The 27610-nt window shown below is 48.9% G+C and overlaps 6 protein-coding genes across 6 annotated transcripts; 4 read left to right on the top strand and 2 right to left on the bottom strand.

The window, feature by feature from the left end:
• The first annotated feature begins 229 nt into the window (after nt 1-229).
• On the top strand, nt 230-1841 carry SODALDRAFT_329855 (enoyl-CoA hydratase). Its single transcript, XM_028611065.1, has 2 exons — nt 230-702; nt 804-1841. The coding sequence occupies exons 1-2, from the start codon at nt 567-569 to the stop codon at nt 1532-1534; spliced, it is 867 nt and encodes a 288-aa protein (XP_028467986.1). The 5' UTR covers nt 230-566; the 3' UTR covers nt 1535-1841.
• A 503-nt stretch (nt 1842-2344) lies between these two features.
• Nucleotides 2345-5991, top strand: SODALDRAFT_375981 (hypothetical protein). Its single transcript, XM_028614779.1, has 2 exons — nt 2345-2684; nt 2779-5991. The coding sequence occupies exons 1-2, from the start codon at nt 2634-2636 to the stop codon at nt 5779-5781; spliced, it is 3054 nt and encodes a 1017-aa protein (XP_028467985.1). The 5' UTR covers nt 2345-2633; the 3' UTR covers nt 5782-5991.
• A 211-nt stretch (nt 5992-6202) lies between these two features.
• SODALDRAFT_306212 (pyridoxal phosphate-dependent enzyme, beta subunit) lies at nt 6203-7904 on the top strand. Its single transcript, XM_028609035.1, has 2 exons — nt 6203-6429; nt 6534-7904. The coding sequence occupies exons 1-2, from the start codon at nt 6312-6314 to the stop codon at nt 7529-7531; spliced, it is 1116 nt and encodes a 371-aa protein (XP_028467984.1). The 5' UTR covers nt 6203-6311; the 3' UTR covers nt 7532-7904.
• Nucleotides 7547-9260, bottom strand: SODALDRAFT_329852 (hypothetical protein). The gene is made up of 2 exons (XM_028611064.1): nt 9045-9260; nt 7547-8940 (listed from the first exon to the last, which is right to left on the bottom strand). Exons 1-2 carry the CDS (start codon nt 9106-9108, stop codon nt 7844-7846), a joined length of 1161 nt encoding a protein of 386 aa, XP_028467983.1. The 5' UTR covers nt 9109-9260; the 3' UTR covers nt 7547-7843.
• A 458-nt stretch (nt 9261-9718) lies between these two features.
• Nucleotides 9719-10582, top strand: SODALDRAFT_329851 (hypothetical protein). The gene is made up of 2 exons (XM_028611063.1): nt 9719-9861; nt 9966-10582. The coding sequence occupies exons 1-2, from the start codon at nt 9789-9791 to the stop codon at nt 10505-10507; spliced, it is 615 nt and encodes a 204-aa protein (XP_028467982.1). The 5' UTR covers nt 9719-9788; the 3' UTR covers nt 10508-10582.
• Nucleotides 10583-10684: 102 nt separating this feature from the next.
• SODALDRAFT_306203 (hypothetical protein) lies at nt 10685-14350 on the bottom strand. Its single transcript, XM_028609034.1, has 3 exons — nt 13899-14350; nt 12057-13822; nt 10685-11982 (listed from the first exon to the last, which is right to left on the bottom strand). The coding sequence occupies exons 1-3, from the start codon at nt 13996-13998 to the stop codon at nt 11047-11049; spliced, it is 2802 nt and encodes a 933-aa protein (XP_028467981.1). The 5' UTR covers nt 13999-14350; the 3' UTR covers nt 10685-11046.
• Nucleotides 14351-27610: the final 13260 nt, after the last annotated feature.

Raw genomic sequence — 27610 nt, 5'->3', positions numbered from 1 at the left:
AGAGGTTTTACAGGGTAGTTTTACAGGTTCTGTTAAGTTATTCAGGTTAGGGACGAGCTGCTATCGAGTTAGGCAGGTTATAGGGCAGGTCATCTGACCTGCCCTAGAGCAGCCCACTATAACCTAAACTCCTCCGCCTATAGCTAGCTCGAGGGATCTTAGGAAAATCAAGCATCACTTTACCGAGGGTTTTGCAGCGCTATTCACTATACGTATCCAGAGAGGTACCCGCGCATGTCAGTAGGCGTATTATTTTGGGATACATGGATGTCATTATCCCGAGTATCCTCGGTATTGAGCCGATGCTTTCCATGCATCTCCATGACCAGAAAGCTTGATCTGAACTATTACCTTTTCTGCAATTGGACTTGTACTCCACAGATACGAGACCATCGATCGAAGCAAAGATTTCGTTCGACCCCAATTGATCGCTATCCCACTGTATTCTGGTCTTTCCATTCGTGTCTTGTCACATTTCATAACGATAGCTGTCGCTTGATCTTCCTGCCACCCGACCACGTCGACCTTCGAAACGTCATTCGGGCTCTTGTTAAAGAGAACTCAACATGAATACCCTAAGATACATGAGACCGGTCGCCTCGCGCCTGCAGGCGTCGACTATTCCCAGAATGGCAAGATGCTACTCGAGCAACTCTTACGAGTATATCCAGGTGTCGCAGCCGAAGCCGGGCGTAGGGCAAGGTGAGCCAAACGCACAAGCCGCATAGGCTAGCAACAGAGAAGATGAGAAGGGACCACTTGGCGTGGGTTGTTGAGACCGGTACTAACCCGCCCTTCCGTAGTGACGCTGAACCGACCCAAGGCGCTCAATGCTTTGTGCACACCTCTGATTAACGAGCTGAACACGGCTCTCAAGGCGTTCAACCAGTCGGACGACACGACAGTGATCGTGTTGACGGGGTCGCAGAGGGCGTTCGCGGCGGGAGCGGACATCAAGGAGATGGCTCCTCTGACCTTCTCGGAAGCGTACACGAAGTCCTTCATCGAATCGTGGTCTCTCCTGACGACGGAGATCAAGAAGCCCATCATCGCCGCGGTGTCTGGGCACGCCCTGGGTGGGGGTTGCGAGCTGGCCATGATGTGCGATCTCATCTACTGCACGGAGGGGGCCAATTTCGGCCAGCCGGAGATCAAGCTGGGCACGATTCCGGGTGCTGGTGGTAGCCAGAGGCTGACCAGGGCGATCGGCAAGTCCAAGGCGATGGAGCTCATCCTGACGGGCAAGTCCTTCACGGGAAGCGAGGCGGCGCAGTGGGGAGTGGCGGCGCGTGCGTTCCCGACGTACGAGGCGCTCATGGAAGAGACGCTGAAGACGGCCGAGACGATCGCCGGATATTCGAGGGTGGCTGTCAATGCCTGCAAGGAGGTCGTCAACAAGAGCCAGGACCTACCTCTCCGGGAAGGCGTCGAGTTTGAAAGGAGAGTGTTCCACAGCCTGTTCGGGAGCAACGATCAGAAGGTGGGCATGAAGGCGTTTGCCGAGAAGAAGAAGCCGGAATGGACCCATTCGTGAAGAAGAAACCGAACGTCACTATTTATTGAGAGGGATAGATAGGGAGATATTTCACATCGAGTTGACGTGACGTCTAGGTTGTCTTTCAATTTACAGAAGCAAGCCCTGCGTGGCCGATTACCGTGCTGTGGATATAGTTGTGGTCAGAAAATGTGTACGGACTTGGATGAAGATGATCATCGTATAAGGTTTCTAGAAGAGGAAACCAATGTAGGTAGGTGAGGAGTTTGACCAGGAGTGCAGTGCATGCCCTGAGATGATATTCTGCTTTCCCCCGGAACTGAACGGCGCATTCACATGTTGCAGCAGGCAAGAATGGTTTATTACCAAAGAACGTCCTTTCCTTTTCATTCACCTGCTCTTGTCCGGAGTAGGGAAATGGCAGGGTCAACGATTAGGTGGTACCGTGGTCCAGAGAAGCACTTGCACTGTACAGAGTACGGGCACAGTACAGTGGGGGTGTAATTATAATTACCTTACCGTTCTACACACAGTTTCGTAGGTCGCAACCGCCCAAGCTGCCCCTTCCTTTCTCTGTCCTTCAAGGAACCCATAGAAGGCGGTGTATTGACTTTGGCCCCTCGCCCTTCCCCCCACCTCCCCCGGGGTCGTGCCTGCCTAAAATGCGAGGTGCAAGTTGTTGATAGGTAAGAGGCTGGTCTCGTGGTCATTGTCATTCGTGTCTGCGATTTTATTTTCCCAATTTCCCACCTTCAAACAAATTTATACCGACGGGAGTCCCCGAGTCTCCGTTTCCCAGCCTTACCACTCCGCACTCGTTATCCCTCGACTTCGACCAACGGTTTTCAGCCCGCCACACCGGCACCAACTGATAACTGGGCGTCGGCTATTGGAGGATGCCGTATTCCCCTTTGCACTGGTGACCGTCTGATGGATGATCATGGAATGTCGCGCATTCGTTTACCCTTCTGTGGTTCCCTCCCGCCTCAATCTTATGCCATTTTCTAGAGGCATTTGTTCTATCAACTGAATATTCTTCGTTCATTTATTACTTATTTATTACTTTTATTTTGAGGATATAGGGTCCAAACAAATCTTTTGGTTCGCGCAAAGTGGACGGTCCTGTACTCTATATGACATGGATACTTTGAGACCGACCATGGATCTCGAAAAGGAGTTGACCTGCTCTGTACGTCTGCAACGTCGGGCTTACCATCCTCTGGCAACTGCGTGCCCCTTTGCTTCGAGTTACAGAAACAGGCTAACGTCTGAGGGGAATGTAGATTTGCACGGAACTCCTCTTTCAACCTCTAACGCTGCTCGACTGCCTCCACACCTACTGCGGTGCGTGTCTGAAAGACTGGTTCGCATTCCAAGAAATCCAAGCCCAACACGACGCCGGTACTCCTACGTTCACATGCCCCTCATGCCGCGCCCTCGTTCGGGACACCAGGCACAATGCTACTGTGACGACTCTGTTGGACATGTTTGTCTCTGCAAACCCGGAGAAAGATCGACCATCGGCTGAAAAGGAGGAGCTCATGGCCAGATACAAGCGCGGCGACCAAATTTTGCCCAGACACCCAGGCTCTAATGTGACACCAGAGACCAGGCGCTTCGAAGAGGAAGACCGGATGCTGGTCGACTCGGTGCGCGAGATGAGCCTGAGGGAAGCGCAAGGCAGCGCCCCGCTCTCATCTCCCGCACCGAGACGCCGGAGGCGCAGCGACAGCAGGTCGAGCGAGGGACGTGAGAGAGGGAGTCGTGATCCGAGCGGGGAAAGTGCCCGAAGCCAGCGTCATGACGGGGCGAGTGGCGTGAGTAGACGCCATGGTGAGGACACCCGCTACCACGGTGATCAGCTGCATCCACAGCCAACCCAGACAGGAGATCATCGACGGCGGAGACGAAGCGAGTCCAGGAGACGACGGGATAACATGTCGGACGCGCGTCACCGGCAGATCGAGCACCAGTCGTCCTTGCGCTCCCTCATCAGTTCGGATGACCTTAATGAGCGAGACATCGAACGGGAGATCGAGGAGTTTGCGAGGCAGATCCAGGAAGAAGGATTACTCGACGGGTTGGACCTAGACAACATTGACCTTAGCAGGAACGACGACTTGAGTCGCAAGATCACCGAGGCCTATCGCAGGAGGCAACGCGAGCGAGAGCGAGAACGGCCGAGGGCTACAGAGTCGAACAGGAGGAATGATAACAGCAACGCAAGTCGGAACAATAACACCACATCACGTCTCACTACTGAGCCAGTCCAGGAGGCGGTACGCCCCGTAGCATCAGGCGCGACCGCGTCAGCAGGAGAAGCCGATACATCGTCGCCACCGGTACTGGGACCAGCACCAGCACCAGCACCAGCACCAGCACCGGCATCTGCCTCCTTATTGTCTGAGAACGGACGTCCACACGACAGGCGCAGTCCACACGCCCGGTCAGTAAGTGCCACTAATATTACGGAGGAAAGCAGCCGACCACCATCTGCACTCAGTGCAGCTCACCCAGACATGCGGACTGGCCGACGACGAGGAAGGAGCTCGAGTGGCGGTCGGCCCTCGGCCATACCCGTCCCCGGTACGCAGTCAGATCTGAGTTTGGCCACTCGCCCACGGACCGACTTGGACCCTCGGACGCAGAGTCAAGATAGCCTTCCTGCTCCCCGGGCAGCATCCAGTGATGGACGAAGCTGCTCCAGTACAACTCCGATGGCTATCACCCTCACCGCGCCGTCCACCACGTCCACCCCCACGTCGCGCGATCAGTCGTTTGCCAGCCGGCTCCCGGATCCCACGAGCCTGGTCTCGGCCAACTTTGCGCCAGCGCCGGGCCCTCTGAACCGTGCCAATCGACCGGTTGACCTGACCGTTCTCAGCCAGGCTACGTCGATGCCAGTGTCGTCCGGGAATCCGGCGTCGGCGTCGGCGTCGGCCAGCCAGCAGCGCGCTCGCACACAGCTCTACCCCGAGCCGTCGATCACCTGTTCGCGTTGTTCGAAACAGCATATCGAGTATGAAGTCCATTACAACTGCTTCACCTGCGCCAGCGGGAACTGGAACCTGTGTCTGGACTGCTACCGAGCCGGCAAAGGGTGTCTACACTGGTTTGGCCACGGCTACGGCGCCTATGCCAAGTGGGACAAGGCTCGCCAGGCTGCTGGCCGCGAGGATCTGCCCCGGCCGCACGTGCTCACGGCCAACCGCTATCTGCCTCTCAAGAGCACGCCCGGCGGTGCCGATGGCCGGCGAACCCTGACCACGGATGATCCTGTCAAGCGGCTCGAGAGCGGCTACTTCTGCACGCGCTGCCTGGCGTGGGCCAACGAGTGTTACTGGCGGTGCAACCTGTGTAATCAGGGCGACTGGGGTTTCTGCAACGATTGCGTCAACCAAGGCAACTCGTGCACCCACCCCTTGCTCCCGCTCATGTACGAGCCACCTGCATCACACACCCCGCCACCCAGCCCACGATCCCGGCCGCCACCACAGGCCGCCAGCGTCCTGACGGGACCCAACGTCTGGAGCGTCGGGCCGTTCAAGCCGCTCACGTTCACGACGCGCTGCGACGTCTGCCAGGAACCGATTCGGCCGAGGGACGCGCGCTTTCACTGCTTCCACTGCGCGAGCTCGATCGAGCCCGACACCAACCCCGGGGACTATGACGTCTGCAAAGGGTGTTACGGCGCCCTTGTCGCGCGCGGCCAGGTCAGCGAGGAGAATGGGATGGCCGGGTGGCGCAGGTGTCCCCAACGAGGGCATCGCATGGTCGTGGTGGAGTTCCGGGACGGACCTGGAGGGCAGTTCCGCCACGTAGTGGCTGATGTCGTGGGCGGGCGCAGACTAGCAGTTGCGCCCGCGGACACTGAAGGGCTGCAGAAGTGGTCCTGGTTCGAGGGCGACAGGAAGGTAGAGAGACTGGTGACCTTGGATGTGGCTGCTTCGACGCCCAAGCCAACCAACTCCAACGCCGCGGCCAACACCAATGCCGGGCCAGACAGCGACAGGGCAGGCGACGATCCTACAGCGGCGGCGTTGTCGGTAGAGATGTTCCCGCCGGATGGAGGTACGGGCATGTCGGCTATGGCAACATGGTCCTGGTATCCCAAAGCCGACGACGAGCTACTGTTTCCTAAGGGGGCAGAAGTGAGAGAGGTTGAGGATGTGAACGGAGAATGGTTCTTTGGCGTATATATGGGGGCAAAGGGACTCTTTCCTAGCCCGTATGTTCAGCTTTTGGACGGGACAGCGGGGACAGCGGGGACACAGAGCGCAGCATGATAAATCATAGTGCCGCTGATAGACGGCTCAAGGGTCTGAGCGTTGGCTGATGAAGTTATGATGGAACTTACCGAGCGCGAACACAAGCACATGATGAATCTAAGATGGACAAGAAGCGGCGTTTAATGGATATAATGAGTAGAGATTATATACTTGACTGCCCAAAGTAAGGTAGCTTAGGTAGCTGACACAGCAATCATGGTCTTCTAGGTGATTAATTAGTATCCATCCTCCTAGAGATCTCTCTGTAATACTGTATCTTCAGTTCAGTTGATCTGAGTATCCGTATGTACCTATGTACGTACCTGCTCGGAAGGGGACGGACAGAGAGCCCCACAACCCCACAGCCCCACAATAGCGGGACAGGGAACGTCTCCAGGTCTCCGAAAGTCGGGGATTCGATCTTCGCTCTCGGACTTTTGACACGAGAGCTTCTCGAATTGGTCGTCAACTTCAGAAAGAAACATTGACCGCACGTCGCGTGCTTGACTTACTACCTCGCTGTGCGCTCAATTCGACATTTTACGACCATGTCATTTCGTCACAGCATTTGTCGTTTTGCGACGGCCGCTACTCCGCCTGCCGCCCCGAGCCCGTACCTCGTGAATCTGGCGAAGGCCCAAGGCGTTGTCAAGGGATTGACAGGCGGTAAGCCCTCCTCCTCCTCCTCTTTCTGTTCTTCTTCTTCTTCTCCTTATTCTTGTTGTTGTTTCAAAATATTTGTCAGAATACTTACTTTTTTCCCCTGCCAGCCATCGGGAATACACCACTCATCCGTCTCAACCGTCTTTCCGAACAGACGGGCTGCGAAATCCTGGGCAAAGCCGAGTTCATGAACCCAGGCGGTAGCGTCAAGGACCGTGCCGCCCTATACGTTGTCAAGGACGCCGAGGAGCGCGGCCTCCTCCGGCCAGGCGGCACCGTGGTCGAGGGCACGGCCGGAAACACCGGCATCGGCCTCGCCCACGTCTGCAGGTCGCGCGGCTACAAGCTCGTCATCTACATGCCCAACACGCAGTCCCAGGGCAAAATCGACCTGCTCCGCCTCCTCGGCGCCGAGGTGTACCCGGTCCCCGCCGTGGCGTTCGAGAAACCGGACAACTACAACCACCAGGCGCGCCGCCACGCCGAGTCGCTGGACAACGCCGTGTGGACCAACCAGTTCGACAACGTCGCCAACCGCCGCGCCCACATCGAGACCACCGGCCCGGAGATCTGGAACCAGACCGCCGGCCGCGTCGACGCCTTCACCTGCGCCACCGGCACCGCCGGCACCCTGGCCGGCGTCACCCGCTACCTCAAGGACGTCAGCGGGGGCCGCGTCAAGAGCTTCCTCGCCGACCCGCCCGGCAGCGTCCTGCACAGCTACATCCAGTCGGGTGGGAAGCTGGTCGAGCGCACTGGGTCTAGCATCACCGAGGGTATCGGCCAGGGCCGCGTCACCGAGAACCTCAAGCCCGATATCGGCCTCGTCGACGGCTCCCTCCACATCTCCGACGAGAAGAGCATCGAGATGGTGTACCGCTGTCTGGACGAGGAGGGCTTGTACCTGGGCGCCAGCTCCAGCTTGAACGTTGTGGCGGCCAAGGAGGTCGCCGAGAAGCTCGGCCGCGGGCACACCGTCGTGACTATTTTATGTGATGGTGCCTATCGCTACGCCGATAGGTTGTTTTCCAAGAAATGGCTCGAATCGAAGAATCTTCTTGGCGCGATACCCAAGCATTTGGAGAAGTTTATTGTCCTGCCATAGGCTCTGGGAGGGGGGGGAGGTGGGTGCAAGAGTCGTTTCTGCTTCCTCTCCTCGGTATTTTTGTTGGGGATTTTGTTTTGTCTGTATAGGTACATATATCTAGGTTCTACTTGTACAATTTTTTCCTCTTCTTCCAACGCCAAGATTAAGGTGGGAGCTGCTGTTGGGGGTGTTGGGATATCCAACCCCCTTGGCCTGCCATATTTCATCCAGGCAACGATCATGGCCTGCTCCTTTGGTCCAGGAGGATGAAGGCTTTCTTTCCTTCTTTTCTTTCCTCTTTCCTCTTTCCTCTTCTTTGTCGCCCCTTGTTCATGCCTCGCTCGCAGTCTCTCCTCCCTCCTTCGACGGGGCCACACTGACCTCCAACTTCAACGCTCCTGTGCTGTCGAATTGCTTGCTGTACACTTGTGCCGGCAGACCGTCCCCGTGCAGCTCTGCCATTTGCTCGAGTCGCCCAGCCAGCTCCGGCTCAACGGCTCTGACGATCCCCTGTAGCTTTTCCGCCAGCGCGGGTTCTACCACTTGTGTTGCCAGCTTCAGGCCGTGCAGAACCATGGCAACCTTGGCAACGTAGTCTCCTCCCACCTTGAGGAAGCCTACACCTCCGTTCTTGGCATCTTCGTAGGCTGCCTCGGGATACAGAGCCACCACTCCCTTGCCCTCCGGCCATACGCCCACGACCTGCTTGGCCCAGGCCGCGACCTGGCCGTCCACGTCCTGCCCGCCATGGTGGCCCACCGCCAGTGCGGCCGCAAGGTGCAGCGGCGCCGCCAGGGCCAACGGATCTCGGGCCAGAGGCCAAACGAGCCAGGCCGGGCGGCGGCTCTCCGCCATCTCGTGACGGGGATCGGCCACCATGTCGAGCACGATGACGGACCACCGCAGGGCCTGCTCGAGCTCCTCCTTCGCCCACCCGGCCTCGAGCGCCTTGAGCTGGGCGAAGAAGAGTACCTCGTGCAGCTTGGCCGGCACGTCAAGCGCCAGGCCCGTGCGGCGGATCTGCCTGGCGGCGTCGATGATGGCGTAGATGTGGCGCTTCGTGCCGACCTGGCGGATGATCTTGACCCAGTTCGGGGTGGACAGGTGGATGTGAGCGCGCCGCAGCCCGGCGAAGAGGCGGATGAAGTTGGACCAGTCCCGGGCCGTCTCCATCTTCTGCAGCGCGCTGTAGACGCAGGCCCGCGTCGACGGCCGGGCCTCGAGGGGGATGTGCTCGAAGCGGTGGGCTAGGCCGTCGATTTCGATGATGACCGGGTTGGTCTTGAGCGAGTGGCGGAACTTGGGGTTGAAGACGCGCTGACGCTGGTGCCGGGGGAGATAGGAAGGGAGGACAATCTTGTTCTGGATCTCCGTGAGGACGGGGGCGAGATTCGGGTTGACCTCGGCGTCGAAGATAACGTGCGGGTCTATATGGAATCACGGTTTGTCAGAAGCAGAGACCAACAAAGAGCCATCACATATATGCTCATGAGGGCCGGCAAAACCGCTGAATGCGGCCATCAGGACTTACTCTGCTGTTGCTCTGTCGACGCCTGGGCCTGGGACACGCTTCGCCGTTGGATCGCGACAGGCATTGACGGCCGGATAGGCACTCTTGCCATGAGAGACTTCCTCAAAATAGTGCGCTCCATCTTGCCCTATGCACCTCAGCTGCTTCTGGTCCTTCTGGTCAAGGACAATGTGAAGAGCGAGAACGGGTTGTGTTTGGTCTCCTCCAAAATTCACCACGCCCAGAAAAGCAAAAAAGTACGGATAGACCGTAGGGAGCGCAAGTACGAAGTATAAGGTACCGAGACATGGTGCGAAATGTACTCCGTAACTGTCCAGTAATATACACTGTGTGCTCACCATACAAGCACCTACTTTTTACTTTTGGCGAAGCCAAAATGTCTATGAACCTACAAGCATTTAAGGCGTGCGCGCCCGTGCCCGCATCCAATACTGCTCTTATGCTTACTGTGTACCGCAATTCAAGTCCCCGGTAAAACCTTGTCCCGAACCTTATCATACCCCAGAATCGTCAGCCAACTTTTTGATGCAGTTCTCGACATACCTTAAGGTACTGAACAGTCCAATCTATCCAGTCGCGCTGCTCTTCAGCCAAACCCACAGACACGAGATCAACAAGACGGTCGGCCGGTATCTTGCTGGCTGCTTTAACAAGACGATGAATTCCCCGTGTCTCCGGCGGCCCGTTGGCTGGTTTAAAAGGGCTCTCCGCCAGGCGCGACAGCAAAGAACCTGGCAAAGATCCATGGCTACTACTTCTACCACCCCGTCCCTATCCTCAGCGACATCACCGCCGCCGTCAATGCGGTCAATCTCGAGTAAGCAGGGTTTCTTCATCTCTTAACGGAGGATCTCCCTATTGTCTTCTTCTGTTTCTTCAAAGACGGCACGACTAATCATCAAACTATCGACCTACCAACAGCATCATCCACAGGCTCTACCACAAAACCCGCCGGCATCTCCTACCACCGCCATTTCGCCCTCCCTCCTCCGCTGCCCTCAGTCCGCCACACCCATCCCGACCCGTTCCCCGCCCTAACGGTGAAGCAGCTGGCCGTCCTCGACCCGACCGGCGCCCGCACCCGCCTCTTCGACCGCACCCAGCCCGACGCCGCCAAGGTCGGCGACGTCCTCCTCGTGACCACCCGCAAGGGCGAGCCCTTCGCCGGCGTCTGCCTCTCCATCCGCCACCGCGGCGTCGACACCGCCGTGCTCCTCCGCGGCCAGCTCATGCGCGTCGGCGTCGAGATGTGGCACAAGATCTACTCCCCCAACGTCGTCGCCATCGACATCGTCTGGCGCCGTCCCAAGCGCGCCAGGAGGGCCCGTCTCACCTACATGCGCCATCCCAAGCATGACATGGGCAGCGTCACCCACCTCGTCTCCGCCTGGAAGAAGGAGCGGCATAGCATGAGGAACAAGGGTAGGGGGTTCAAGGGCAAGACTGTCGGGGCGAGGTTTTAGGCCCGGCGAGCGTCCACCCCTTGGCGGGCGGAAAGGTTTGTCGCCATGACGGACAGAAGACTGGAAGAAGGAGATAGATATACACGGGGCCTTGTACAATACCTGACCTGAACGTTCACATGTAGTTTGTATTGTAAAAAAAAAAAAAATAAAAAAAAAAAAATAAAAAAAAAAATTCCACGAGGATGTACAGACAATATGGGCCGAGTTTTTCTATTCTCGGAGACCTTCATAGACCCAGAGCCAACCCCTGAACTGCCTTCTGCCCGTTCTGTCCCATCTCCCAAGTAGTGTACAACTAGAAATCACCTTTCATAAGAATGTGACCAAGAAGCTGGAGAAGAAAAATAGTAAGAATCATGGTGATAATAAAAAAACACAATGAATAAAATACGTAGAACAAAACGAGTAAAACAAAATATATGAAAATTGGTCCAATACTTCGACGTGTAACACCATGGAAATAGACCCCTACCCGACCCTTCTCTATACTCTAAGGAGAAAATGACGCCGAACTTCGAACTCCTCGACAAGTAAAATCAATTCGAATGCACTGGTGTTGTCACAATGCGCCGTGCCCTCACATGAGGCTCATCGTAAGGACCCAACTCGGCAGTGTCGGCTGGCTCTGTATGACGACGTTGCAAGCCCCCGCCGTCTGGCCTGTCCCCTTCACCGTCCGGCGACCGCCTGCGGGATCTGGTCCGTGGGTCCCGGGACATGGGCGGTCCTGGGTGAAAAATCGAAGAAATAAGACCTCGATGCATACTTCGCCCACGCCCCACGTCTACTCCAGTTGCCGCCGCCGCCGCAGTGCGACTGCGAGCTGTGGCCGTGGACATCTGGCGACTGAGAACCTGCTGCAGCTCTTGTCCCTCTGCCTTGAAGTGGTCTTCGCTGGGCAGGAGCACAGCCCGATCGAGGGCGTACGGAAGTCCACGATGGCGTCCTCGGATCTGCATCGCAATGATAACCAGTTTGCCGACAGTGCTGAACTGTGAAGACAGAGACATGTCGACGCCGGGGTATCCCAGGCTCAGTCCCACGGTACCGTAGGCGCTGATGATCTCGAAGAGCAAGCTATAGACGTTGAACTCGTTCCTCTTGATCTTCGAGCCTTCCGTGATTGTCAGCACGAAAAGCCCCAGACTCACATACCACAAATCGAATGAGAGCTGGCGACGCAAGTGTGTTCCGATAAAGGACAGCCCACTGGACTCGTCGCCAGTGCCGTCGTCCTCGCCAGACCCATAGATGCCGAGTGATCGCTCCTCGTAGACGTTCGTCCGACGTATGGACATGGCGATCGGGAAAACGGAGATGTACATCATTATCATGTAGGACACTTGGACGGCCGGATGAAGGGCCGAAATGCTGATGGAAGAAAACCCCGCCGTCCTCGTACAGGCCGCTTGGAAGATCCCGTTCACGATACGGGTATTGACGGGAAGCTCGTTGACGGCCGGTTCGTTGAGCTAAAAGAAGAGAACAGCAGAGTCAGCCTGGGGCCTACGGCCGGCCGGGCGTGGAAGACCGTAAAGAGACTTACATCAAGAACAACAAAAAATAGAAGATCGATGGCGTTGAGTGAGACCAGAATCCAGAACAGCCACCACGTAGCTGCAGTCGGAAACAAGAGCGTGAAGCAGCGACGAGGGTGGTCCAGCAGGAATCGAAGCTCCTCCCACACACCACTATCACGGGGCACTAGACGTGCCATGACCCAGATAATCGCCCGGAGCATGATGGGGAATCCCGTGTTCCCAATGATGATGACGAAGGCCATCATCATGAGTACATAGCGAGACTGATTGAAAGAGATCATGCTGTCCGGTGTCAAAGTGAACCCGACATCCAGGTAGGCCGAGTTGGCAGTAAACAAACCCCACCAAGTCCTAGACGCCCCGGCCGCCTCAACAACTTTTGCATAGCTCTCGTTGGCGCTGCTCCTAATCCACGGCACGAGGCAGACCAGGGAGAAAAGCCAGAAGCCCCAAAAGTAGACGGCAAGAATCAAAGCCAGGATCCTGAGGGACCGGTATTCGATGCCACCTAGTTCTTCGCGTTGCTCCTCGGATAGTTCTAGGAACTGGGAGTTTCGACCAATCGTGGGGGACCAGCTGAGATAGGGGGCATCATCGACTTGCCCCCTGGACACAATTCCCTTGATGGCATCGAATGTGGGACGCCTAGCCCTCTGGTGTGGTCTGGGGACATCGCGGCCCGCCTCCTCGTCATCTCCTGTGGCGTGATACGTCCTGTTGCCGCTCTGGAAGATCCGGGGCTTCCGGAATCTGAGAGGCTCTAGGACATTCCACAAGATGGAAAGCTCATGAGACCACTTCCCCCCGGTCCCATTCCGTGATGCGGGTTGAGATTCAGAGTGATCCTGTCGCCCTGCTTGGCTGGCATGGTTGGGAGGACGTGGAGGCTCGGCGATAGTGATAGTCTGCTGCTGTCGCTGCCGGGCAGCTGTGCCCCCGGAGTGTGCGTTGGCCCTGATCCCCGCACCTTCTGAGCCTCCCAGATGAGAATTTTGCTCGTCCGCCTCATCCTCGGATTCTGCTGCATGTCCGTCCTCTACCGGCATCGGCTTTATTCCCAGTTCGGCGTCCCTCGGGTTGGGAATTCGAAGCACCTCCTGGCTGCCGCGTCGGGGCCTGATAGCGACTCTGTTATCGTGGCTCGATTGAGGAGGTGAGAGTTTAGCAAGAGCTGTGCTTAGACCATCACTTCTTGTAACCGTATGGGAGAAGGTGATTTGTGTCGCATGGTGTGGCGATTGAGCTTCGGCCGAGTGAGGGCCCTCACTAGGGGGTTCCACGGTAGTGGGCTTAGATGTCTCATTTTCGTTGCTATCTTGACCGTCATCCGATGGATTTGGCTTGAAGACCATGTCCTCATTGGGAATCCTTGTACCCGAGTTCGGCATCATTGTGATGCTCCTTCCGGCGACGCCCGCCTCGGCCAGGTTTCGGCCATCACGGATTGAACTGAAGGATCTTGTCCGAGACTTGGGAATACTTGCTCTCCTCGCACGAGCATTCCTCACCATTCTTCGGAGGAACTTCTCGAACCAGTACAGGCGCAGGAAGACGACAAAGGAGTGTACGGTGATAGGATTCGAGGTCATCATGAAGATGTAGATGCAGACCTGCTGAAATGTGTTGAGCTTGTTGACGTTGACGGTGTTCAGGCCAGCTTGGGTGTTTGCGCCACTGGCGAAGAATAAGGCATCAATGTAATGGAGCTGGCCTTCGCTGGTCGCGTAGATGAGGATCGACGCAAGAATGGTCATCCCAACGATCCAGGAGTCTTGGAGCTGGTTAGCAACTTGCATGGCCGGTCATGGCCTTTCAGGGGTCGAGGGGGGCGAGACGAGTCAACTCACAGTGCGCCCAGATGAAGTTGAAATGTGGTTTCTTCGATGGAATTGAAGGTTTTGCGGCATGCAACTGGCGAAGTAGCCAGGCATAGGCTTTGCGAAACATGTTGAATCGACGTCGCAGTTAGAAGAGGTCTCCTGGGAGGTGAATTTCCGAAGGCCAATTTGCGCCTGTGTATTGATCAAGATGTCGGCCTCTGGTCTTCCAGGCTCATGACAACCCGCATCAGAGAAACATATTTGCGCGCATTGAGAGGACGTCGCAAATGCTTATCCGTATGTCAAGCGTTTTTCAAACAGGGGATGAAAACCATGTCGCTTACGATAAAGCGACAGATACTTTGATGGTAGATGCAGTCCTTGTCGTGCCTGTGATCTTTGCATGTCTCAAGTGATGATGGACGAGGTCCAGAGTCCAGGTTTATAGTGTTGTAAGAAACTGGTCCCTAGGGACTTAGGGCTAACAATGTTTCGGAGAGGCTAAGACGCAGTAATGAACACCTCGATTAGCGGTGGGCTTGTATTCCCTGTCGAACAGACCACAGTCTTTTCGGTTACGTAATAGGCCGGATTGCCAAGAGTACAATCCGGGCGGACGCTTGCAGAATCTGCACCATATAAAGTACGGTGGCAGCGTTTCCCTGACGGTCTGTGAGAGTTATAAAAATTATACACAATTACCTCAATCAATTTTGACCTATTTTGTGACGATTTTGACTACGCTTTATCTGATAATTAAGAGTCTCACTTGCTAAGTGAAGATATACCTATTTTACCTACCTATTTTACCTACCTATTTTACCTACCCTTTTACCTTTACTACTATCGATTTAAGAAGCTATCTAGCTGCGCCGATATAGCGTGTTAATCTATAAAATAACTATTAAGATATCGTATCTTAGCCCTGTTACGTATAAAACCTATAAGGATTAGGAGCTCTGGCGACGCCTATACGAATCGGTCGCCACCTATAATAATATATAGAGGTTTCTCCGCCTAGTTAATCCGACTTAGTCCCCCGAGGAGCCTATAATACCGAATTATAACTCTTTCCCCTCTATAACGCCTAGGCGTACCCCTATATAATATCTCGACCTTACAGACGCTGGTCAGAAAGCGTACGATATCGAAATCGCGCGCTAGAAGATCCTATCAACGTAATACGATAGCTACCTAAAAGGGATTAACGCTATACTAACCTAGTAGGTTAATACTATTAACTAAAGCCGCAGATAACTACTATAAGGAGGCACGCCTCGCGAGGTATATAACGCCGTTAAACGCGATACGGATGAGTACCTAGCCACCCGCTAAACCGACACCCACGAAGAATATATTAAGCACGCTTAGTACCCTACGAATAGCCTTAAGAAGCTCGGAGAGTAGTTAGATAAGTAGTAGCTATTACTGTAAAGCTATAAAGCTACCAGTTTAAAGCCCGCCACGTATATATAGGTTATAGATTTCTTTAGAGGTATACGCTCCTATACCGGACGCGATTAGACTAAGGCCGAGGGACGCCTTATAGATAACTAAGTAGTTATACCCGAAGACCTTTATACCCTCGGTTAGAAATATATTAATACTAGACTTAAAGACTAAGGAAAACGCGGTAGCCACTGCGCTATAGTATTCCCGGCACTATATACCGGAAGCGAAAAGGGCGAAGATACCTTAAATGCCACGGCTAAGCCTAAGAAGGGTGGCCGTAGGAAGAATAAAGCTAAGAATCCTGTAGCTATACCTTCTACTACTTTAGCTAACTATTCCTCTTCTAAATACCGTTAATCTACTCTACAGAGAGGGTAGATCTACCGTGTATACGCTATACCTAGCCACGATATTAACGCCTGCTTCTATCTATTCCCGGATACGGTATATAACGATTAGACACCCTTCGAGAGCACTAAAATAACCGTCTAACGGATCCTTAAATACGACTCCTCGCTATACGTAGAAGTAGAAGAACTACGCGCCGTAAAGAAGGTGAAGAAGAATATAAGCCGGGACTTAGTATAGCTTAAAGAGGCATGACTCGACTATAGCAGCGTCCGTAGTATCCGTAGCGGCGTCTCCTATGCCGTTAGCTTTATAGCAGGAACCGCTACTGCTAGTTACCCTCTTTAAACCTTTACTATCCTCGATTCCGGCACTACTATTTATATCTATAACGATTTTTCCCGTTTTTCTGATTTTATACCCACTATATAGGAGGACTATATAGTAGCCGGTAATTCGTCCCTGCCTATTAAAGGTTACGGTAACGTGACCGTAAGATTAAACGGACTAATAGGAGGCCTCGATTTTAGGCTATTAAACGTCGTATACTATAAGGATTTTACCTATAATTTAATCTCCAACTAACGCCTACGTCTTCGAGGATACTAGTAGGATTAAAAGCCACTAAATAACTGTATTCGGCGTTCTGATAGATCTATACTATGCTAGCTAAGTTACCGCTTCGATTGAACCGTTATTAAATACGTGCCCTCTAACTAATCTACGGCTACTTTTCTAGGCTCTTCTTCTTCTACTACCCGAAAAGGTGTCCGTAAATCGACGATACAGTATCCAAGCACTACGGAGGGTATCTTATAGTATCTACGCCTAGGGCACGCAGGCCCTAAACCACTTAGGCACCTAGAAGAGTAGACGTAGGGGGTTAAAATAAAGGGACTAATAACTATCGACTACAAGGCCTATAAGCTTATCAAGATTAAACGGCATATTAGCAGGCGCCCTTATACCGTACCTACCTATATAGGGGAGCGGTAGGCGATTAATTTCACGGATTTTAACCGAACGTCCGATAGGGACTCACGGTTTATATTTTTCACCGACCGTTATAGTGGTTTTACGGCCACCTATATTATAAAAAATAAGCTGGTAGTGGATATCCTCGTAATAATTAAGGAATTCCTCGCCTAGGTGGACCGTTAATTAGGCTATAAGGTGCGCGTTTTCGAATCAGATAACGAGCTAACTTAATCCTACGATATCACCTAATTCCTACGTAATAAGGGTATCCTTTTAGAGGTATCTACTGCCGATACTTAAGCGCAGAATAGGGGTGCCGAACGCGTTACTGCCGTGGTTATTTCGAAGGGTCGTGCGATAAATATCCACGTAAAACTACCGCCGTTTATATAGCCTAAGGCTATTCCCACAGCTATATACGTCTATAATCGGACGCTATAAAGACAGTATAATAATAAGGAATAGAAAACGCTATACGAGGTCCTCTTTAAAAGGAAGCCGATTTTATTATATCTTCGAGCTTACGGCTATAAGGCGTACGCGATAATAAAGGACGCCTAAAAGGGCGCGAAGAAGCTATTACATCGTATTACTCCCCGCGTATATATCGGCTACCTTATTAGCTACGATTTCACTAATATCTTCCGTATCTAGGTACCAGGCCGGCGCTACCACCGCGTTATTCGCACGCGCGATATGGATTTTAACGAATATACCTTTTTTAACGGCGATATTAACGCCTTTAAGAACGATCTCCGTTAATTAACCGAGGAGTAATTAAAAGACCTGATTAGTTACATCGAGTAGGAGAGGGCTAGAGATTTATGGCCGTTTACGGACGTATACGCTAAGGACCCCTCCCCCCTTATATAACTGCTTATTTTAAATTATTAGATCCGGGGATAAACGCCCCCGGATCCCCTTCCTCGACGGCTTTACCGTTAAGGTTATAGTTCGTAATACCCGGCTATAAGGGGGTAGAGGAGGCTATCTCGAGTTAATCAGGATAAGATATAGATCACGAATAGTGTGATTTAGCCAGTATAGCGCCTGATTACCGTCTATATCCGCCCGATCCATTATTTCCCACTCCACTAGTCACCCCGCTATCGGTTATAGCGCTAATAGCAGCCGTTATATTAGAAAACCGTAATACTCCTATAGCTGTAGAGTTCTAAGATAACGGAACACGGTACTATAATACCCCTATAGCTACGGCTATAGGGCTTCTATTAAATAAAGGAGCGTAACTAATTTAGTAAGGAGATAGCTAGAAAAGAGACTATTAGGTTACTACGTTTAACGCTAGCCGCCACGCCCCTAATATATATATATTAAATAGGACTCTGCTAACTAAATTATGGTTAAAAAGGTCTACGTCTATAGCATTATAGCGACGCTTAATAATACCCTGCGAATCCACGGCCCTAGCGGCAGCCACTGGAAGTATATCCCGGGAGGCTATCTCAGGAACTATTATCGCACGTTAAATAGGCACTTGAATGATTAACTTAGTAGAGCAGAAATCTCGTGTGTATGTATTATATTAAGTTATATCTAGGAGAGTCTTTTACGCCCTTAATTTAGGTGGTGAAGACTCTATTATGGGTACTATATTATTTAGATCCTATCCGGTCTTTTCCGGTATCCGCCCTTATTATATCCTGATACCTGAAGTCTCCGATATCCGGAGCCCTTAGTTATGGAGTGGATCCCCCCTGGATCCCTCATAGACTATATCATAGTCCTGCCTATACGATACACCCCCTTAGTTAAGGTGGGTCTTCCCAGATTAACTAACTAATCAAAGGCTTCGGTTTAAACTAAACGCTCTTAACTTTTCTATCGTAAAATTAATACTTAAGGGAAAACGCCCTCGTAAAAGGGATCCAAATTCGCCCTATTTAACCGTTTAATTTAATTCTATCTTAATTAGTTCCTCGATCCTGATTAGCCGGATCTAATTAATTAGATCTATATTTATCGAATCTGCTACGCCCTTAGAGGCCTTTATTACGGCCGCTTTAGCGCGTTTAATCTTTTTATATAGTCGTTTAGACTACTCGATACGATCCTTTTAATTAGTTAAATGAAGCTATTACTATAATCTTTTAATCCCCGCCTCCGGTAATGCCTTCGTTAATCCGTCCGCGATTATCTTCTTCGTGTTAACGTATATAACTTTAAAAAGACCTTATTATACTAACTAGCGCGCCTACTAGTTATATATATCGACGTGCTATAGCCTTATCCGTAGGCGTTATGCCTTCTTATTAATAAGGTTAATAGTCTATTAATTATCATAGTATAGCTATAGCTATTATTAGTCTAGCCGAAGCTCTAAATCCCTTAATATCCGGCTGATAAATAACGTCTCTTTAGCGGCCTCTATAAGAGCGAGTAGTTCTAATTCTGTTATCGATATCGTGACTGTCGGTTATTTACCCGCTTTCTAATTAACGGTGCCGCCGAAAAGCTTTATCGTATATCCTTATAAACTCTTACGGTCTAGATTATCCCTAAAGGACGCGTCGCTTACTATTAGAAAAAGCCTATCCCCGCCGAATTCCAGGCAGTAGTGTCTTATATAGTATAAGAATAGTAGCACTTATTAAGCCCTCTTAAGGTGGTTAGAGGAGAGGTTAACGTTATATTAGGAAAGCTTTAAGCAGGCAAACGCGATATCGGGTGTTATTATAATAGCGGCGTATAGGATAGAACCGATTATTCCCTAATACTAACGGACCTCGGGAATCGACGCGCGGGTACTATCTCGGGGTATTACCGGCTCCGTAGATAATAGGACCTTTAGTGGTTTTTAGCAGAGTATATCTGCGTAGTATTCAACCGCGATCTTCTCCACGTAAAAGGATTATAATAGCTATAATCTATAAGTGGCTCTATCTCTTAGGACCTTAATTCCTAGGAACTAACGAATTTCTTCGCCTCCTAATAACCTGTAGCTTCGCTTAAGGGTAGCCTCGAGGTTATCGGCGTCCGTTTTACGGTCTTTATAGTATATAAGTCCGATATCGTTAACGTAGAAGAATAGGATTAAACCGTCGCAGATTATAATATAGGGGTTATTAGGGACAGCTATAAAGCCTATCCTCTATAGTATACCACTAAATTCCTCTTACTATAATAATAGCGATACCCTTAAACCGAAGAGGGCTTTCCATAGTAGTAGGACCTTACCTAGTACTTTATAGCCTTACGGTATCTTTATAAACACCTTTTCTTTAAGGCTGGCGTTAACGAACGCGTTAACGGTATCGAACTGCCTTATCTTTAGGTTAACTCGGGCGGCGATCGCTATTAGTATACGGAAGGACCGCGAGGCTAGCGTTACGGCATAGTTATCTTTAGTCTCTAACCGTTTTTATTAATCCCCTCGGACTACGAGGCGTGCCTTATACTTAAGGAGGGTGCCCTCTTTATTAAATTTATAGGTGTATACCTATCTATAGGCGAGGACTTATTACTTATTAGCCTAATTACTACCTACCTTCTACTAGTAGCCTATCTATTAGTGCCTTTTAAGGTATTCCCCCTTAGCCTCTAACCACCACTCCCGTAACGGATAGAGGCGTATATCGCGGTAGTAGTTTAGTAGAGGCTGGAGATCCTCGCGGGTTATATACGATAGCGATAACGGCTAGGAGGTATAAGGGGAATCTATAACACCGATATCGTCGTCGTTAATAGCTTACTTCCTCGTGCGTATAGGGTTATAAGTCCTGCTAGCATTAAAGAACGCCTTTTAGGCGTTATCGTTCTAGACCTTCTCGGTCGTGTATAGACTTACGATAGTTCTCGCGATAGATAGGCGCGCGGGTAATAGGCGCGCGGCCGACGGGAGTATAGCCGACAGGCACCCCCTAAGGGCACCTATAGCTATCCGTTAGTGGTTATCGTGTTCTTCTACCTTAGCGCCCCTAACCACCGCTAACACTATAAGGAACGCGCGCGCGAGATCTTTAGGGGATATTAGAGGCGTAGGAAACGGTTTAGACCTCGTAGTGGTAAACCGTAAAGTGTTCGTAGTAATAGCGGTAGCCTCTCCCGTAGTAATAGTGGTGGTATCGGAGTTACGAGGTTCTAAATCTATAGCCTAATAATTAGGCTATAGATTTAGAACCTCGTCTATAGTAATAGTAGTAGCCTCTTTTATAGCGATAGCGATAGCCTCGCCTTTATCCGTAGTAATAGCGGTAGTATCGCCTTTACCCGTAGTAATAGCGGTGGTATAGTCTTCTTCTATAGTAATAGTAATATCCGTAGTAATAGCGGTACCCGTAGTAATAGCGGTATAGTCTATAATAATAGTAGTAGCCTCTCTTATAGTAATAGCGACGGCCTCGCCTTTATCCGTAGTAATAGCAGTAGCGTAAGAGTCTTCCGACTCGAGATCTAATACGTCTATAGCTATACCCCTTAATAGTAGCCTATTCGTGGTTATAGTATAGATAATACAGATAGATTATAGGCGTTCCCTAATTTCCTCGGCGGAAGCTATAGCTTATAGCGTTTTAATTCTACCGTTAAATATCTTATTTTCGTTAAAGACTACGTCTCTTATAGTGATAATATCTATTAGGTGTGGCAGCTAAATACGGAAGCTATTCGAGGATTAGTATCCGATATAATAACCAATTTATACCTTCGGTTCTAGCCTTTACAGGCGGTTCCTTTTAGCTTAGGTATCACGCGTTTTTATAAAGGCTTTATAGCCGTACACTCGTAGGTACATAAGGTTAGGTTAACGGCCGCGTAGGCCTTTATATAGCGTTCGCCAGTCGTTAATATATCGTGGCGTCCTGTTATATAAATATATAGTAGTCTTAAAGATCTTAGGCTAGATAGATATAGGCAGATTAGCTCTAATCCTTATAGCCCTCGCCTTTCTTTTAATCATACCTTTAATCCGTTCTGCTACGCTATTCTAATCCTATAAATATAGTGCCGACGGCTAGTCTTCCACCCCCTTAGTAATAAGGAAAGTAATAACTTCTAGGTGCTAAAATATCTTAGAATCGGCCCGTAGAACGCGTAGCCTAACGTCGAATTAGGTCTTAAGTAGGGTAAAAACATCCTTTAGAGTGTGTAGAATAAAGCCTTAGTCTTTTTTTCTATAGGTAGTAATCCCACGTATAACCTATATACACGTCTATAATAAATATAATAGACTTATATAGTCCGCCCGCTAACTACTCCGCCTTTTTTAGATTATAAAAATCAATAGCTAGGGCCTCTCCGGGCTTTAACGGGTAAAAGGATAGTATCCGCCGGATCTATATAGGCACTTACGACTATCTATATGCATTATAGTCCGTTATATGTGGTCCCTTTATCTTTACCCCCTAAGTGGCGTCGACGGTCTTTATAAGACTATCGGTGCCGTAGTAGCCGAGGCGTTCGTGCCACCGTTATACCGTAGTCTTTTACGGTTACCGCGGTTATTATAATCTTCTATACGGGTTATCGCGGGGGTGCCTTACTAAGACCGCGAACGCGGTAGCGGCCATAGCTTCCGCACGCTTAATTATATACTAACCATAGATATCTAGTAGCTTATAGATAGGCCGGTCGTTAGCGGAGCTAACGATAGTATTATTTACAGTATTCTAGCGGTAACCTTATAGGCGTAGCTAGTATTCCGAGACGATATTAGTAATAAATTCCTTATAGTATACGACGTTACGGAGGTGTAATAGCCTCTTTATACCCGCTAAGGATTATATACATAGCTTAACGTCTCCGTATGCGAGGATAGGAGGCTTATAAGTACCCACCTAAAGCGTTAATAAATTAACCGTGGGTAGTCTAATCGCCGTAAAACGGCCTCGATTATTAACGATATAGATTAACGATCCTAAGTCTAGGATCGCGTAGTATAATAGCGCTCTAGCTTAGTTAATAGAAAGGGATATCCCTTATTCTTATTATAATCTTAATAGTATCGTTATACGACGACGCGCTACCCCTTAGGTTAGGGGGGCTCCTAGTCTCCCTATCGCGGTAACGGACAGGTCTTTATAAACTATAGTAGTAGTAGGCGTAGTATTATAGAGTTAATTTTCCTAGACTTCCTCTATCTTATTAGCGGTGGTAGCTACTACTTCCTGCCTCTTCTATATCACGGTATCCACGCGGCTTTTAAAACTATAAATACGTATCTTTTTTTCCGCGACCTTTATAATATCTTCACGGCCACGCTAGGTATAAGGGCGTATATCCGGCCTTACGTACTAATAGGCGGCGGTAGTATAGGTATTCTTATATATCTTATAAGGCCTCCTCGTTACGGGAGGGATAGTCTTTACGGACGTGTCACTATAAGGGCGCTTCTTAGTATTATCGTTAGTAGTACTATCCTTAGTATCGGGGAGGTTCCTAAGGGTATTAAAGGTGCCTCTCCTAACTCTAGGCTTTATAGCGGTGGATTATAGGCTCTTTATATTACTAATAACCGCCCGTAAAGCCTTTACGAAGTCGTTAATCGTTAGTTTATTTTCCGTAATCTTATCGTAGTTATTTATTAGGTAGTTATTACTCTATTCCTAGGTAATAGGTCTAACGGCTTTTAACGCGTTTTCTGCCTAATAGTCTATGCTTAATAGTTCTAAAACGCCTATATATTTATAGTGTATTATTGCTATTTTCTAGCTTACTACCTAAGCGTCTATATCCTTAGGTATAGCCTTTATTAGTATAGTGTATCGTCGGTATAGGATTAGGGCTTTCTTACGGAGGTCTATAGGTATTAGTCCTACGTGCGCGTGTAGGAGAGTAATCTAAGCCTATAGGTTATTTACGGTGTTATCCTATAGCTAGGCGAGAAGGTTATATAATATAGTATAAATGGTCCTTTCGATATAGGAGTATACCTCGTTAAACTCTTTCTACTACGCGTTATAGTCTACCTTTTCCTCGCGGTATATATAGCGATTTTATAAGTAACGCGTACGCCCCTTTTTAGAGAGGTCGTTAATAGATATAGGCGTCCTAGTTAATGGTTCTTTTATTACGGCCGTGGCCTTCTAGCGGGCGGCCGTCTTCTTCTTATCTACGGCTATAGCCGCCGTAGTAGCGGCCGTGGTAGCCGTGGCTTCTATAGTATCCGTGGTCTTATCGCCCTTTAGCGTGATAGTGGAAGACGGAGTAGCCGTGACGGTGGTGGCTATAGCCTCCTCCGCGTTAGGGTCCGCGGCGAGGGCTTCGTATTTACGAACGTTAGGGGGTATAGGTATAGGGAGGAGATAGGCGTTAGCCTCCTTGTCGCTTAGCTTTAGATTAAGGTAGTTATCCTAGTAAGAGGCCGATTTACCGTGTACGGCGCGCTCCTAAACTGCCTAATCCCTTTAGTTAACGAGGGTGGTGGCGGCCGACTTCTATTCGGCGTTAGATATATTAGAAGATATCTTTACTAGATTATTATTTATCGGTTAGTTAATTAATAGGTAGGTTAATTAATCTTTTAATTGCTCTGATTAGGTCGATAGTAGTTGTTTAAGAGTGCTTATATAGACGTGATTACTTCTTTGCAGTGGAATAGGGGTAGCCTTATTAATATCTATCGTTTAGGCGTTATAAACTGGGCTTATAACTGTCGTATCTTAAAAATATACCACTACGCTAAAAGGGAATTCCTATGTCTTGTACATAGGGCTTATACAAGTGCTTATATTCAATACGATATACCCCCTAGGTTAGCAGGCAGTACTGCCTGGTAGGCTGGATAAGTTATTAATAAGCACTAATAGCTCTGACTGTCTCTCTTTATTTTTCATAGTTTTTTCACGTTTCGAATTGAGGTTATTTTTTGAGGGGTATGCTTAGTAATAACTTTACGCTAAAACGGCTACCGGGCTTATAACTATCGCACGTTAAATAGGCACTTAAATGATTAACTTAGTAGAGCAGAAATCTCGTGTGTGTGTATTATGTTAAGTTATATCTGGGAGAGTCTTTTACGCCCTTAATTTAGGTGGTGAAGACTCTATTATGGGTACTATGTCATTTGGATCCTATCCGGTCTTTTCCGGTATCCGCCCTTGTCATATCCTGATGCCCGAAGTCCCCGATATCCGGAGCCCTTAGTTATGGAGTGGATCCCCCCTGGATCCCCTATAGACTATATCGTGGTCCTGCCCATGCGATAAATATAACTCCGGCGGCCGTAAAGATCCACCGTAAAGACCTCCCTCCTCCTCCGAAGAACCCTCGCGATATACCCTTGTACTCTTACGGCCACCTATTCCGATAGGCATAAGAAGACCACCTGCGGAGCCACGAGGAGATAGGGTTGTGGATACGGGTGCCGGTGTCCGTAGCAGATCGATATTAGGTTCTTAATTCGATATAGGTGATAATAGATATGTTTGATAAGTATAGATTTCTATATAAATATAAGGTAAGGCTTATAGTGCGAGGAGATTAGTAGTATTAATCCTCGCTTAAGGAGATATACGTAGTAACGTTGGCCGGACGGTTATTCCGCGCGTTAATAGCTATTACCGCCCGATTTAACCTTACGCGATTGTAATTTAACGTTATAAACGCGTTTATATATCCGCCCCTCTCCCACGATATCTTTATATACCCGCCGCTAGGCTTTCTAGCCCCTAGGAGTCGTTTATACGTGACAAAGGCGTTATATAGACTTAAGGAGTCTCTAATACTTTAGTAAAAGCACTTTTCGGCTATCCTTTTAGCGGACGGCTTCTAGATAGTACCGTAAGAACCGTGTTATTTTCTGCGCCGCGGTTTAATCCTATTCTTCTACGTTAACGATATCGTTATTACTTATAAGAAATAATATAAGGCGTAGATAGAGTAGGCCGTTAATAACCTATAACGCTATTATAATCTATAAGGTAGCGATTCTCTATAGTGGTTCCTTAGTATTAAGGTTATTCGCGACCGTGTCGCCCGTAAAATCTAGCTATTATAACACGACTACGTTACTAAGTTAGAACGCTTATTAAAGCCGAATAGTAAGTATACTAGTAATTATCGCCTAACGCACCTAATTAAGGTTATAGAGCTACTACCCTATTTAAGGACCTTAACTAACGTTAAAAGCTATTAACGGAAGATAGGATCTATACTATATATAGTAGTGATATCGCGGCCTAATATCGCGTTTATAGTATCCAGGCTATACTAGTTTAACGTTAATCTAGGGCCTATTCACTATAAGGCCGCCGATTATCTAATCCTTTATCTAATTAATAGCTAATTATTTATATTAGAATTAAGGGGTAATACTACTATCGAAATCTATACTAACGCTTTATTTACCGATAATACTCTTAATAGAAAGAGTACTTAAGCGTATATAATACGCTTATTTAGCGGTATAATCGCGTGGCGCGCTAATAAGCAGGATACGGTTATAATTTTAATAACGGAAGCAGAGCTATTAGCGTTAGTATAAGGTATAAAAGAGGGTATCTTTATATAACGCCTATTACTTAGTATAGGAGTGGAATTTAACGATCTGGAATTAAGGATCTTATACGATAATAACTAAACGATTCGATTAGTTAATTAAGCGATTAGCACGTTAATAACGCGCCTCCGCCACGTTAATATCCACGGCCACTAATTACGCTAAGTAAAAGAATAAGGGTAAATACTCGTAACGTACGTTACGAGTGCGGAAATAATAGTAGACGGATTAACGAAGGCGTTATGCGGCGAGAAATTTAAGATATTCAGGTCCTAGGTGGGCGTGATGGATATACGGGAACGGTTATAGCAGAAATAGCTAGAGGAAGTCCGGATAGAATATTTAGAGGACCTAGAGGATGAATTTATAGGCGGCTACAACGAATAGATTATATAGCTGATTTTATCTGCCGATTACGAATAGCTTTAATCGCCTAACTAACGTTTAGGGCGATTAGGGGGTGTATCGAATAGACTATAGTCTTTTCGGTTACGTAATAGGCCGGATTACTAAGAGTATAATCCGGGCGGACGCTTACAGAATCTGTATTATATAAAATACGGTAATAGCGTTTCCCTGACGGTCTGTGAGAGTTATAAAAATTATACATAATTGCCTCAATCAATTTTGACCTATTTTGTGACGATTTTGACTACGCTTTATCTGACATTCCCTGCCTTAAGAGACGATACCTATGTAAGGCCCTGTTCGACAATCTTAATAACTATTGAAATTTTGTCAAAATATCCAAAAAATGCATAACTCATGACGCACCCATGATATAAGGACCCCTTTTGTATAATACTTTTAGTGTAACTGTATTTTTTATATATCCCTCTACTATCCCCCTATTATCGAAGTACCACGCTAGGCAGGGATCCTTTTATTAACATTTTTCTAAAAAACGGCCGCTTTTTATATGAAGTACTTATTAAAGCTTTTAAACGTAATAACTATTTAAAATCTTTAATAAGATAGGATCCACTATTAGCCGCGCCGTTATAGGCGAGGCTATTACTACCCACGATAATAGTCGTACCCCTAAACTCGATCTTATAGTTCTGGTATTAATCCTGTAATGACCTGAAGTCACTTAACGCCTCTGGAGGCGTAAAAATACCTCTCGGTATTCATACGGGAATTATCCAGCTATAATATTAGATACTATAAGGGGGTTATTTATCGGTTCCGATATAGTATTTCGGGACTTATTCAGATTAAGTCAGAATAAATTCTATCGCCTAATAGGATAGATCGTATTAAATAGTATAGTTAGAGAGACGACTTACTATACGATAACGTAGAAGGTTATACTCTTCCTTTATATTATCGGTCACGGCGTATCCCTATATAATATATACCACCGCTTTAAGATATCCCTAAACACCGGATCGCGTATCTTCGATAAGGTCCTAGGTATAATATGTTAGCTTTATATTAAATACGTGAAAAACCCACTATAGGGATATATCTCGCGATATATTAAACTATCTTAACGGAATAA

The sequence above is a fragment of the Sodiomyces alkalinus genome (assembly GCF_003711515.1).
Source record: "Sodiomyces alkalinus F11 unplaced genomic scaffold SODALscaffold_2, whole genome shotgun sequence".
Classification (NCBI taxonomy): Eukaryota; Fungi; Ascomycota; class Sordariomycetes; order Glomerellales; family Plectosphaerellaceae; genus Sodiomyces; species Sodiomyces alkalinus.
Note: the sequence above shows the minus strand (reverse complement) of the source record. Positions and strands in the feature narration are given on the sequence as shown.

Bases quoted from the DNA above. Each gene is read 5' to 3' on its own strand.
- SODALDRAFT_329855 (XM_028611065.1), top strand. From the start codon at position 567: ATGAATACCCTAAGATACATGAGACCGGTCGCCTCGCGCCTGCAGGCG. The intron at 703-803 runs GTGAGCCAAACG...GCCCTTCCGTAG, and splicing joins GAAGCCGGGCGTAGGGCAAG to TGACGCTGAACCGACCCAAG.
- SODALDRAFT_375981 (XM_028614779.1), top strand. From the start codon at position 2,634: ATGGATACTTTGAGACCGACCATGGATCTCGAAAAGGAGTTGACCTGC. The intron at 2,685-2,778 runs GTACGTCTGCAA...AGGGGAATGTAG, and splicing joins AAAAGGAGTTGACCTGCTCT to ATTTGCACGGAACTCCTCTT.
- SODALDRAFT_306212 (XM_028609035.1), top strand. From the start codon at position 6,312: ATGTCATTTCGTCACAGCATTTGTCGTTTTGCGACGGCCGCTACTCCG. The intron at 6,430-6,533 runs GTAAGCCCTCCT...TTCCCCTGCCAG, and splicing joins TGTCAAGGGATTGACAGGCG to CCATCGGGAATACACCACTC.
- SODALDRAFT_329852 (XM_028611064.1), bottom strand. From the start codon at position 9,108: ATGCCTGTCGCGATCCAACGGCGAAGCGTGTCCCAGGCCCAGGCGTCG. The intron at 8,941-9,044 runs GTAAGTCCTGAT...GATTCCATATAG, and splicing joins GTCGACAGAGCAACAGCAGA to ACCCGCACGTTATCTTCGAC.
- SODALDRAFT_329851 (XM_028611063.1), top strand. From the start codon at position 9,789: ATGGCTACTACTTCTACCACCCCGTCCCTATCCTCAGCGACATCACCG. The intron at 9,862-9,965 runs GTAAGCAGGGTT...ACCTACCAACAG, and splicing joins GTCAATGCGGTCAATCTCGA to CATCATCCACAGGCTCTACC.
- SODALDRAFT_306203 (XM_028609034.1), bottom strand. From the start codon at position 13,998: ATGTTTCGCAAAGCCTATGCCTGGCTACTTCGCCAGTTGCATGCCGCA. The intron at 13,823-13,898 runs GTGAGTTGACTC...ACCAGCTCCAAG, and splicing joins CAACTTCATCTGGGCGCACT to ACTCCTGGATCGTTGGGATG. The intron at 11,983-12,056 runs GTAAGTCTCTTT...CTCTTCTTTTAG, and splicing joins TATTTTTTGTTGTTCTTGAT to CTCAACGAACCGGCCGTCAA.